The sequence below is a fragment of the Magnolia sinica genome, chromosome 16 (assembly GCF_029962835.1).
Source record: "Magnolia sinica isolate HGM2019 chromosome 16, MsV1, whole genome shotgun sequence".
In the NCBI taxonomy this organism is placed as follows: Eukaryota; Viridiplantae; Streptophyta; class Magnoliopsida; order Magnoliales; family Magnoliaceae; genus Magnolia; species Magnolia sinica.
In genome coordinates, this window is record NC_080588.1 from 23230926 (window position 1) to 23242550 (window position 11625).

At 37.6% G+C, this 11625-nt stretch overlaps 1 protein-coding gene across 10 annotated transcripts in view; it reads right to left on the bottom strand.

The window, feature by feature from the left end:
- The window catches only part of LOC131229900 (formin-like protein 20), an 85960-nt gene extending 85242 nt beyond the window's left edge, over positions 1 to 718 (bottom strand). For 3 of the 10 annotated variants that reach the window (XM_058225968.1, XM_058225969.1, XM_058225967.1), the window contains exon 1: positions 407 to 709. In XM_058225968.1, coding sequence (XP_058081951.1) covers positions 407 to 479 — 73 coding nt within the window. In that variant the 5' untranslated portion in view covers positions 480 to 709. Of the gene's footprint in view, positions 1 to 406 lie in introns of all 10 variants that reach the window. The other 7 variants (XM_058225971.1, XM_058225970.1, XM_058225973.1 and 4 more) reach the window with 5 other exon arrangements.
- Positions 719 to 11625: the final 10907 nt, after the last annotated feature.

Genomic DNA, 11625 nt, shown 5'->3' on the forward strand with positions numbered 1-11625 from the left:
AAATTTCTACTTACATTCCTTACAGAGATCAAAATGTTCAACAATTCCACCCACAGAGAATTAAAGAAGAAAAAGAAACATTAAGGAATGACACTTCAAAGGTCTGGTGAAAGGAAAACTCATACATCAAATAGTGAAATCTTGATTTGAGAAGGAAACTTCCGAGATTTCAAAGTTCTTTTCAATAAAAGATCACAATATTCAACCTTAAAAAAATATATATTCAAAAGACGTCAAAAGGAGATGAGAAAACAGGTGGCAATTAAGATCGGAAAATCTTCAAAGACTCGATAGAAATCTTCAGCTCATGACAATTCCAGATCTAAAGGTTCAAATACAGAGAGAGAGAGAGAGAGAGAGAGAGAGAGAGAGAGCGAGCGAGCGAGAGAGAGAGAGAGAGTGGTACCGTAAACTCTCTCGGCGATCTCCAGAAGCCGATCCGGCGGCTTCCGATAGAACAGCCGCCTGAAAAGCGCCATCCGCCAGCGCCACTGCTCGCTCGATCAGATCCACCTATATCAAACTGTGGCCGATGTATCCAACGGTCGGATTAACGCAAATTCAAAGCGAAAAAGGAAGAAGGGATCGGAATCAGAATAGAGGGTGAATTGGTATTGGAGGAATCTGGTAGAAGAGAAGGAAGAGGAAAAGAGCATATCTTTCTTGCTTTTTCGTTCACATGGGGCAGACCAAATGGTGGACTGCGAGTCCTAGTTCGACCGTCAATTGCCCTGTGTATTCGCTCGCGTCATTTTGAAGCCACCTGTCACGTTTCCCGAGTCATATTTATGACAGATCGACGCCGTTCGTTTCCGAGAGACTAGAGTTTAAGTATGTCCATTCATGAGTTATAAGCCGTAGAGAATAGAATATTGGTGCCGTTTTGTTAATATCCACACTTTTTCATGAACGTGTGGCCATTTTCATTTTGGACCTATCTACTTTTACGGAAAACGTGTTTTCGCAGTGGGTCTTACACGATAAATGGTTCGGATCTTCTATAGTTATTTCAAAATCGTATTTTCCGCGAAGCATACTGTCCATCTCATGCGAGCGGGTGAGATAGTCACCCCTCGGTTTAGACCTGCAACTTGATCGCCAATGATGACACGTGTGAAGCACTATAGAGGAGAGGGAGAGAGAGAGTGGGGAGTTGGCATCGAACAAAGAGGAATGCGGGAGTCGGAAAAACGAAAGGGAGTTTCTAATGGGAGGGATCCTAGTTCTAATATTGGTGCCTCCATCTGCACGTGCCAGACAAGAACGCTACGTGCTTCGGGGAACACGTGCGTGGAATTAGGGATGTTCATCAGAAGGGTCTCTCAGTTCATGTCAGCTTGCCTAAAATTCAGGCCGGCCCATTCAACAGGCAAGTGACTCATGCACAAGTGAAGAAAAAAGGCCAGAGTTTCTTGTTCGGAAGTTAGTCTATGATTTATGGGGTCGATGTTGGCCAATAGAAGCCGTTGATATATCTCAACATCGTAGATGGACAATTTGCAAAACATCATGGAAAGATCCTAGCCACCCAATCTTCAGCTTTTCCTTTATTTGAATGTTGTTTGTTCATGTATTTGCATTCCAACAAGGGGAAGGTTGGTATTGACTAATTAAAAGGAAATTCAGGGAATGGTCTAACCCTGGTCCATTTATGATCGGAGCCGTATAATCAATGGCTTTGATGAGCTAACCATGGCCGCAGAAGTTCCAAGCAGCGAAGTCCCGCTCCTTGGAACGAGCAAATAACTTGGCCTTGGGCTAAGTGGTGATATCTTGCTACATGCGTGCGTCACTTGATACATAGACAGGCCGGTTAGCAAGTGAGATAATCAATTCGGTGTAAGTTTGGCTTGTGATCCATGTCTGGTGAGGCCCACGACCTGGACGGTTTGGATTGAGAGAGGTACGGGCGACTTATGCATTGGTGTGTTACCCTATACCCGGAATTGTCACCTCTTTGTATATGGGGAGAAGCTGAATGTGGTGACCACACTATGGGCCCACCATGATACATGTGTTTTACTCATGCCGTCCATGCATTCCATCCAACTTGTTCGTGAGGTCACGGGGACCTGCACTGGAAAGCAAAATATATAGCCTAGATGCAAAACTTTCTGTGGCCTTTGAAAAGCTTTCATTGGTTGGCTTTCAATTCTATTCTAATTTTGGGCTTGTGCCTTATAATGAACTAGCAAAGCACATAACAGCATAGATACAATGCATACATCATAGTAGGCTTTAGATGTCCTGATTGGATAACATGTAAGTGCTATTATGTTTAAAGCATATGTTACACCTAGATTGTCAAATTCTGTTTTGTTAAAACAACTTAGTAAGTCATGTTCTAGTTAAGCTCAAGTTCAAGTTGAAGCTCCTTGAAGACCTAACTCGATCTAATGAAAGTTCTAGTAGAAGATAAAGCTCCTTGAAGACCTAGCTTGCTCTACTGAAAGTTCTAGTAGAAGATTAAGTTTATGTGTGAAGTTCTAACCCTATGAAATTCAGTCTTTACAGGTATTATAAACCCTAGAAAGACCTTAGGTTTGGGCTTTTATACTTATTGTAGGTTGAGTTTCGACTAGCTTAAGTTCTACTTTGACCAATTTAAGAAAATTTTCGACTAGTCCAAGCAACAGTCGAAGTATAAAAGAAATTTTGTCGCACATTCGACCAGTCGAAGGGTATCTTCGACCAGTCGAAGGTTTCTCGACTCAAAGTCCAGCAACTAAAATCAGGTCGAATTTAGCTTGTTCGACCAGTTGAAGATTTATTAGATCTTATTCCGCTCAAAATTGAAAATTTGTTAGAACTGAATCCGGTACTTAGGCCAGTCGAAGACTGCCTTAGACCAGTCAAAGGAACGAACTTTCTGCCTATAAATTAAGGTTCTTTCTCAATGCGAAAATATGATTCAAGTCCATCAAAGCCTTTATTCTAGAGAGAGAGAAGCCTCATTTATTGCCAAGCTATCAAGCGGTATTTATAATTTTTTTATAGCTTTTTTATTAATTCATTCATCTTAAAACTTTGTCATTTTGATTCTAAAAGAGTGTTTACTCTTATTGAGATTTAAGGAAATTAATGCAAGTTGCATTTGGTTTAAACTTAATTAAAATCAAATAGAATCATGGACCTTTTCTATTGAATTAAACATTTAATACTCGTCATTAAATAAAAGCGTTTTATGGCTATAGATTTTTCTACGGTGAAGATAAGTATCAATTTACTTTCTATATTTGGTTTTTTATGAGATAGCCAGAAAATCTCATTATAGGTTTTGTCTGAGATAGCCTGAAAATCTCAGAGTGGGGTTTCTTTGTTTGTAATGGCCCGTTAAAATCACATCTATATCAGCTTTTAAGGTGACCCTTTGAAAATCTTATTCATACCGAAAGTCAAGATTACGTGGTTAGTAATCTTGGAAGTGGAGTAGGTGTGGCCGTTTGAGAATAGTTATTGACACACTGAACCACTATAATTCTTAGTGTTGTGGTGAATGCTTTTATTACTTTTGTGATGAATGCTTATAATTTCTTTTATACAAAAGTGGTGAATTATTGTAATAAATAATTTTATTTATTCTTGCTTAGTTTGGAAATTTGATTCTTATTATATTTGTGAAATAAAGTTGTCCTGCCTAACTTGTTTGGGTGAAGGTTGTCATACGAATCAGTTTGAATCAACGTTTCGATACTAGTGCGATTGAGGTTTCTGATTTATTTACTTATTCAGTATTTTATTTGATTATTTGACATAGTTCTATTCACCCCCCTCTAGGACTTCTTAAGCTCACCTTTTCAAGTGGTATCAGAGTTAAGTTGCTCTTTTTCTTTTTTTTTTGGATTAATTTCCTTGAGTTAAAGATCTAGAGCTTTAATTATGTCAAATTTCGATAGTTTGTCTATTACTAGGCTACCTCCTTTTGATTGCTCTAAATATTCATACTAGGATGCCAGAATGAAGATTTTTCTAAAATCCTTAGATGAAAGTGTGTGGCAAGTCATTGTAATCAAATGGAAACCTCTCATGACTGAAGTATTAGGCAGTGATAGAACTAAATATATGAGAGAAACTGCATTCTATTTATGGACTGTAGCTCAGAAAAGTGAAAGCAGTGCTAATGTTAAAGCCTTAAATGTCATAACTTGCGCTCTATCACCTGATGAATTCAAAAGAATTATTTCATGCGATACAGCTAAGCAAGTACGAGATATCTTTGAAATGACAAATGAAGGAACTTCTATAGTCAATAAATTAAAAGTTCAAATCCTCACTACTAGATTTGAGAAAATCCGTATTAAAGAAAATGAAACTTTCATGGACTTATATATGAAACTAAATGATATAGTAAATTGCATGTAGGGTTTAGGAGATGAAATTCTAGAAAGCAAGGTTTGTACAAAAATACTGTGAACTCTTCTCGAGAGATTTAATTCTAAAGTTACTGTCATTAAGGAATTAAGAGATACTGATCTTATGAATGTTGAAGAGCTAGTTGGCTCTTTGCAAACATATGAGTTGAATTTTAAAGGTCCTAAAGCTAAGTCTGTTGTTCTTAAATCTTCTAAATCTATTTCAAAATAAACTAGTTCTAATTCTGATTTTAAAGAAAAATAAGATGATATGGCAATGTTGGGTAAAAAGTTTTATAAAATTTTCAAAAATAAGAATAGATCAAATTTTTTAAAAACCAAATGATAAAAGAAAAGGAAAATCTAATTTTTGGAAATCTAAAATCAAGGACAATCAATGTTTCAACTATCATGAATATGGGCATTTAGCTAGGACTGATGGTCGGGCGGGTTAGGTCGAGTTGGTGCTCAACCCTAACCCAACCCAAGGTTCCTACACCTCAACCCTAACTCAATCCAACCTAACCTCGGGTTAGGAATTCTCAACCCAAGCCCAACCTAAGCGAGTTCAGTCGGGTTGGCCGGGTTAGTCGAGTAGATATATGCTAATATTTTCATTATTACATTAGTCTATTATATTTTCAATAAAAGTTTTATTTTTTATACCTATAATTATATATATAGTTAATTATCATAAAGAACATTTTTTCTAAACAAACAAGCTAAAATATAGGACAACTACTCCTTTAAAAGTTGTATTGTGTATCAAGCAATCTACTTAGGAGAGAGAAATCCGGTGTATCTTGTTAGCTTGAGTCATTGGAAATGACGTGGACCAATGTAACCTGATGGCATTGGAATTTCTTGTGCCTTCAATATAGATGATCCACACTCAATTATAATTAATTTATAAGAAACTTATATATTGATTGGGTTCGGGTTGGGTCGGGCAACCCGAGACCTCAACCCGAGCCCAACCCAAGTTTTATCGGGTTAGCGTTTGTATGGCCTAAGCCCGAGACCAAACCTGATATATCCTGCCCAAGCCCAACCCAATGTCGGGTCGGTCGGGTTAAACCCGCCTAACTTTCAGCCCTACATTTAGCTAATAAATGTCCTAAAAAGGATAGGTAAAAAAGAAAGGGCATGATTGCTACTTAGGATGAATCATCTGACTCTGAAAGCACTTCTGAGTCTGATGAATTAAAACAAGAGAATGCAAATATAAATTATGTAAAAGCTCTTATGACCATAGCCAGTGTCACTTCCACAGATAGCTGTAATCTATCTGACTATGATAATCTCAGGAGTGACCATGAAAATGAAAATGAAGATGATCTTCAAGATGCCTATGATGTTCTATATAGAGAGAGTTGTAAAATTGTTGTCAAACTGAAAATTCGAAAAGAGAAATATGCTAAATTAAAAGAAGAACTTGAAAACACAGTTTTAGAAAAATCTCATTTTTCAGATTCTTTTGAAAAAACAAAATTATATTTAAGCTTTTAAACTTCTGAATTGCAAAAGCTCAAAACTGAAAATGAAAAACTAAAACTTAAAATTTCTTCCCTTTTGAGTTTAAAGGACACTTGGAAATATACCCATGGAAACCAAAAGCTTGAAAAACTGTTAACCTCAACTAGAAAATGTGGTGGCAAGTCTGGTCTGGGATATATTAAAGGTAACTTCTCAAAATCTAAGGATTCTGCTTCTATTTTTGTAAGAGGAGAACCTTCTAACTCTAAAGGTAAGACTTTAAGAGATTTTAATCATAATGATTTCAAAAACTCAAAACCCTTTCAAGTTCCTAAAAATAATAAAATCATCTGTCACGCCCCAAAATTCGGGTAAAGAGTATGCACGCTCAGACCCGAGTTTCAGTTCGTAACTCGTACACAAAGTGTACTAATTTAATTCCTTAATCGGTTTAATCAGAGATGATAATTATATTCAATATAAGGTCCACCATAATCTCAATCACACATATATAATACTTAGCACCAATCAACTAAACATATATAAATCTTAATGACCCTTAAAATAAAATGAACCTTAAAATCATTCACTTATTATACCATTATACTATAATGATATTTATTCCATGCTAACATTATTTCAAAGAAATAAATCTAAATAATTACTTAAATTCTCAAAATAAATACTAGTATGCATTATCAAACTATGCTAACAAAATAAAACACATAATAAAAAATTGTCTAATGCTGCCACTTCATCTTCAGATAAGTATGCCCATGTTTTAGGTGGGTCGTGTTCAGGTACAGTAGATCCTTCCAGTTCTTGCGTTACATCATCTGCTAATAGCTCCTCTGTACGGTTTTTCCATCAATAAAAATGTAAGCTGGCTAGGCTTAGTGATATAACTCAGCATGGTTCATAATCATAGCAATGAAAATAATACATAAATACATGTACAATGATATGAATGTAAAATGATGTATGAATGCATCAGATGGGATGATCGTCCATCTTCTTGGGTTGGAGGTCGTCAACCCCCATCCACCCATTGGGTAGGCTTCTACCTTTCGGTAAGCTTGGGCATAGCCCGCATCTGGTAACGCTCTATTAGGATCGACATTTCTTCCAGGGGGGCCCATAGGATTGACCATGCATTATGCAATGCAATGAATGATGGATGATATGTAAATGCATATTTTTCATATTTGGTATAGTTGTCTCGATTAAAATAATCACATATAAATTTATCGTACAATTATCATATCAAAATATTCAAGCCAGTAAATCAATCAAATAATCACAATGATTTATTTTAATTTTAATGAATTATGAGACAAGTTGGGTTACTCACCTGAGTTTGGTAGTATTGACTATGAATGTAATTAGGTTGATTTGAATTCCGGGGTCTTATCAATTATATCAACGATATTATTATTCATTTATTTGTATTACATGGTGGGGTCAACCTTTGATTAACATTCTAAGTGGCCAAATCAAAAATAATCAAATAATTAAAATTATATGTTTATGTAAATTTAATTATCAAGATTTAGATTTTCTTTTTAAGATCCTGAAATTGAATGTCAAATAATTAATCGAGGTGGCCCACTGGATGATTGGATCATCCAGATTTTTGAGGTATTATCATATTTTGCCTCTACACATTAGATGGATGGTGTGGATCTAACCACACATACACTGATGGCCCATCTCGACCTTTTATGCCAAGTGATACCCAACACTTTGCGCAAAAATCTAAGATTCCTTTATTAAACACTTTTAGATCTGACTAATGTGGCCTATCTGATTGTTAAATTGATTTAAAAATTATGGCCCTTGTATATTTTGGCCTTAAGGATTATATGATCCATACAGATCTATCTTAGCAGAATCAGATTCCATCCATTTAATTTATTCTTAAAATATTACTAATTAGACCAAAATCATAAAAACATCACTTTATTAAAATTGACTCTACACACCTATACAATGATGGTGTGGATGATCCATGCCATCCATTTTATAGATCAAGAAGAAATTAACAACATAATAAAAAGTTAAAAAGATCTAACGATTAGAACTTACCTGATCGAGCCTTCTTAGAATTTCTTCTTCCTTTTACTTTAGGGCTTCCTATCCTCTTTTTTTTTTTAAATGCAGAAACCTTCCGTATCCCTTTTTAAAGAAAATTCTCATAAGATAGGATAAGCACATCCTCCCTTATCCTGAATTTGAATTTTTTATGATATTTAATAAAAAATTTATTATTACTATTTCAAGAATCGATCCCTAAACCTCTCTCTCAATTAAGAATTTCGCTACCAACTCAACTATTGACTTGTTTTTATTTTTTATTTTAAAATAAAATCTTTAAATATTTAATTTAGTTTTTTTATAATGTACCAAAATTTAGGGTTGTTACATCATCAGTTATAAATATCAAAAGAATAATAGATCTCACTTAGCTAAAAAAATAGTGGACCTACTTAAAGAGCTTTTGAAATCCAACTCAAATGTTTGTGAAGTTTATAGAGAAAGGAGAAATCCTAACTTTCAAATGTAGCGAAACTCAAAAGTCACTCTTAAACTTAGAACCATTATGAAATAGGTTCCAAAGGTTAAGTGTCTTGTAGTCCACACAACTTTTAAAGTTATTAGCCACTTAAAATGGTACCTGGATAATGGATGCTCAAGACATATGACAGGTGATAAGGTGATATTAATGAATATCAAAGAAGTTAATGGCGGCTCTGTTACTTTCGGTGATGGAAGCAACTGTAAAATAACAGGCCAAGGTACTATACAACTTCCTGACCTTCCTCCCTTTGAAAATGTGATTTATATTGAATGTTTAAAACACAACCTCTTAAGCATATCTCAAATCTATGATAACAAACATAGTGTGAAATTTTCTTATCACGGATGTGAGATAATAAATGAGAAGGGAAATGTAATATTAAAAGGTCGTACGACCTCTGAAAATTGTTATATTATCAATAACTCTTGCTCATCTAATCATTCATGTTACATGGTCCAAATTGTAAGACCCTAACCCAAGTGTGCACGTTGCTTCTTTAGGTCACACGGTCCTACCGGATGAATCCCGACGACTCGTGACCTACAGATAGTGTTTACGATCATCCTTAAGTCCAATCTCGTTGAACAGATTCAGATCGACCCGAAACCTATGCCATTGTATCCGCATCGGTACCGCGGTTCTAAGCTGCGTCTCATGCATGAAACTGACGTGTACATCGCAAGTTATGGGCCACGCTCGATTTAGATCGTTGATTGTGTGTGATGGTAGACCCCAACCTAGCACCACACACTTCCCCATGTGATGATGTCATCCCTAGGCTTAGGCTCTTTAGCAAGCCTACACCCTACACCTAGAAAACCTATGAGCCTACAACATTGTTTGTATCACCATAGCCTCATCATGGTTTTGTCTAACCAAGGAGAGAGAAGTAATCATTTCTCTCTCTTTTCTAGCAAGCCCTCCTTCTTTCCCTCTCATTTTCTCTTTTGCTCTCTCTTCTCTCCTCCTAGCAAACCCATGAACGTTCCCACCCTCTCTATTTCTCCGGCCCCCTCTCTCTCAAATCCCCTCTAATCTAGCCTTCAACAACTCATCTCAACCTTAGGAACCCCTTCCTTGGAGCATGGAGATCATGTTGATGTAAATTTGGAGATTGGATCCTTAGAGGTGGGTGCGTGTATTTTCTATTTTAGATTTCTTTGTATTTTGGATGCTCTCCATCTTTTCCTTTCATGATTGGAGTATGTGGGGCCCATCAAGAGATGGTGGTGGCCCCAAGACTCCATGGATGTGGCTTAAAACCCATCCTACATTACATGCATGTTACATGTAAGGGGCCATTCTCTATGGACCCCTTCATGGCCTTTTCTTCCTTTGATCAGGGATCCTTGGGTCATCTAGACCCTTGATCCTTGATAGAGATTGGATCTCCACCATAGATCGCAAGTAGGAATCATATGATCCATGTATATCTTATGTATCTTGTATAATGTAATGTATATACATGTGTGATGAAGGGAAGGGCCTCAATGTGGCGGAGACCCTTCTCTTGTGGTCGGATCTTTGTTTTTCCCTTGTAGATAACCTCTGATCATGTGTGTGTGGCCCATCTTATGGACCAACAAAATCCAGACTGTACATGGAGGTTAGACGTTCATGACAGTCCACCTTGGACATGTGACCCCAAAAATCCACCTAAAGGGGGCACATGTAAGGGGTTTTTGTTATTGGGGAAGGTCTAGATGTTTGTGGGGCCCACTGGGTTGGTCAATCCCATGATTTTCTAGGATTAAATCCCATCTTAAATAATGTTTATATTTAATTCTTTTAAGTTATATGTTGCTGTCCAGAATTGTTTGGAGAGGTTTTTGGGTTAACTTGAGGCCAGATTTTGGGGCTCGTGGGGATTTTTGTAGCAAGTAATATATGACTTTTGAAGGTGTATGTCCCACCTATAAGCATGTCAAATTTCAACCTCAACTGATTCATTTGGGTCTCCAAAAGAGTGGGCCAATATGGGTATAATGCTGGATTTCTTTGCTGTAAATTCCAGCAACATTGTCTCACATAAAACCATAATTTAAAAATATTTTCTTGATGGTGGGCCATGTTTATAGACTTTCCCTTATTGTATACATGATGAGGGACCTTGGCCCTAAATTTTCAGATTTTTAGAGGCCCTGGACCTACTCCATTGGAGTGGCCAAAGTTGGTACAACAACATACATTGCTGGAATTTTCTGCTACCTTGCTGTCCTCTTGAGTTGTAGCTGATTTTGGGCCCTAGCCAAGCTGGACTTGTGTATGTTTACTGGGGCCCACCTCTGATGTATCTGAGGTCCATGTGGACCATGTATGTGGGGCCAACCAGCTAGACCAGTGTCCCCTATTGGACGTCCAACATGGTGGACCGTCCATGGGCTAGCCCACCATGATGTATGTTTTGTGTCCACGCTGTTCCCCCCTCTGTGGTGGCCCACGTGGAGTGTGGGACCACCTAGGTGGACGTCCCATGTGGGGCCACCTCAGGGATGTGTGGAGCCCACTTTGATGTGTGTATAGGCCAGGATGCCCTGGCCATGGGCTGCTCCTGGGCAGCAGGCCCACCTGTTTTGTGTGTACCACCCTCTTTCTCCATCTGTGGGCCCCCCCGTAAATATTGCTGGCCCTTATGACAATATTTTCCACATGTTTTAACAAGTATCTGGGCTTCAGCAGGCCTAAATTATTAATGGACTGAAAATTCAGTAAGGGCCCAAATGAATATTGTTTTAGACTCAATTGTATGAGATGTGGGGCCCACCTTATTGAGAAAGCTGGGGTGCATGATGCACACCTATTTTGGTAATATTTTGGGCTTAATTAGTGCCATTTTTGGGCTTGATTAGTGCATAGTTTAGCTACCCCTTTTTATGGTACTTGTGAACCCAAGTATGACCAAATTTTTAGGACTTCCTAGTGGGCTCAGAGTGGGCTCGAACGTCCCACCTTGGCTTAGCCATATGTTGGGCTGATTTCCACCATTTAGATGGCCTTGTGGGATAAATAAAGGTCGTTTTGGGCCCTTGGTTGCCCACTTAAATGTCATAGTTTTTGGGCTGATGTAAAGGGGCCCATTCCACCCAACTTAGACTTATTTTTGGGCCATGTATTTGTGCCTATGGGCTGCCCTTTAAGTTCACCTAAATGTATGGGTCTTGTGGCCAATGGGACTTAGGCTTTGGGCCTTGTTTCCCCTCCTTGGGATGATTGTTAGAG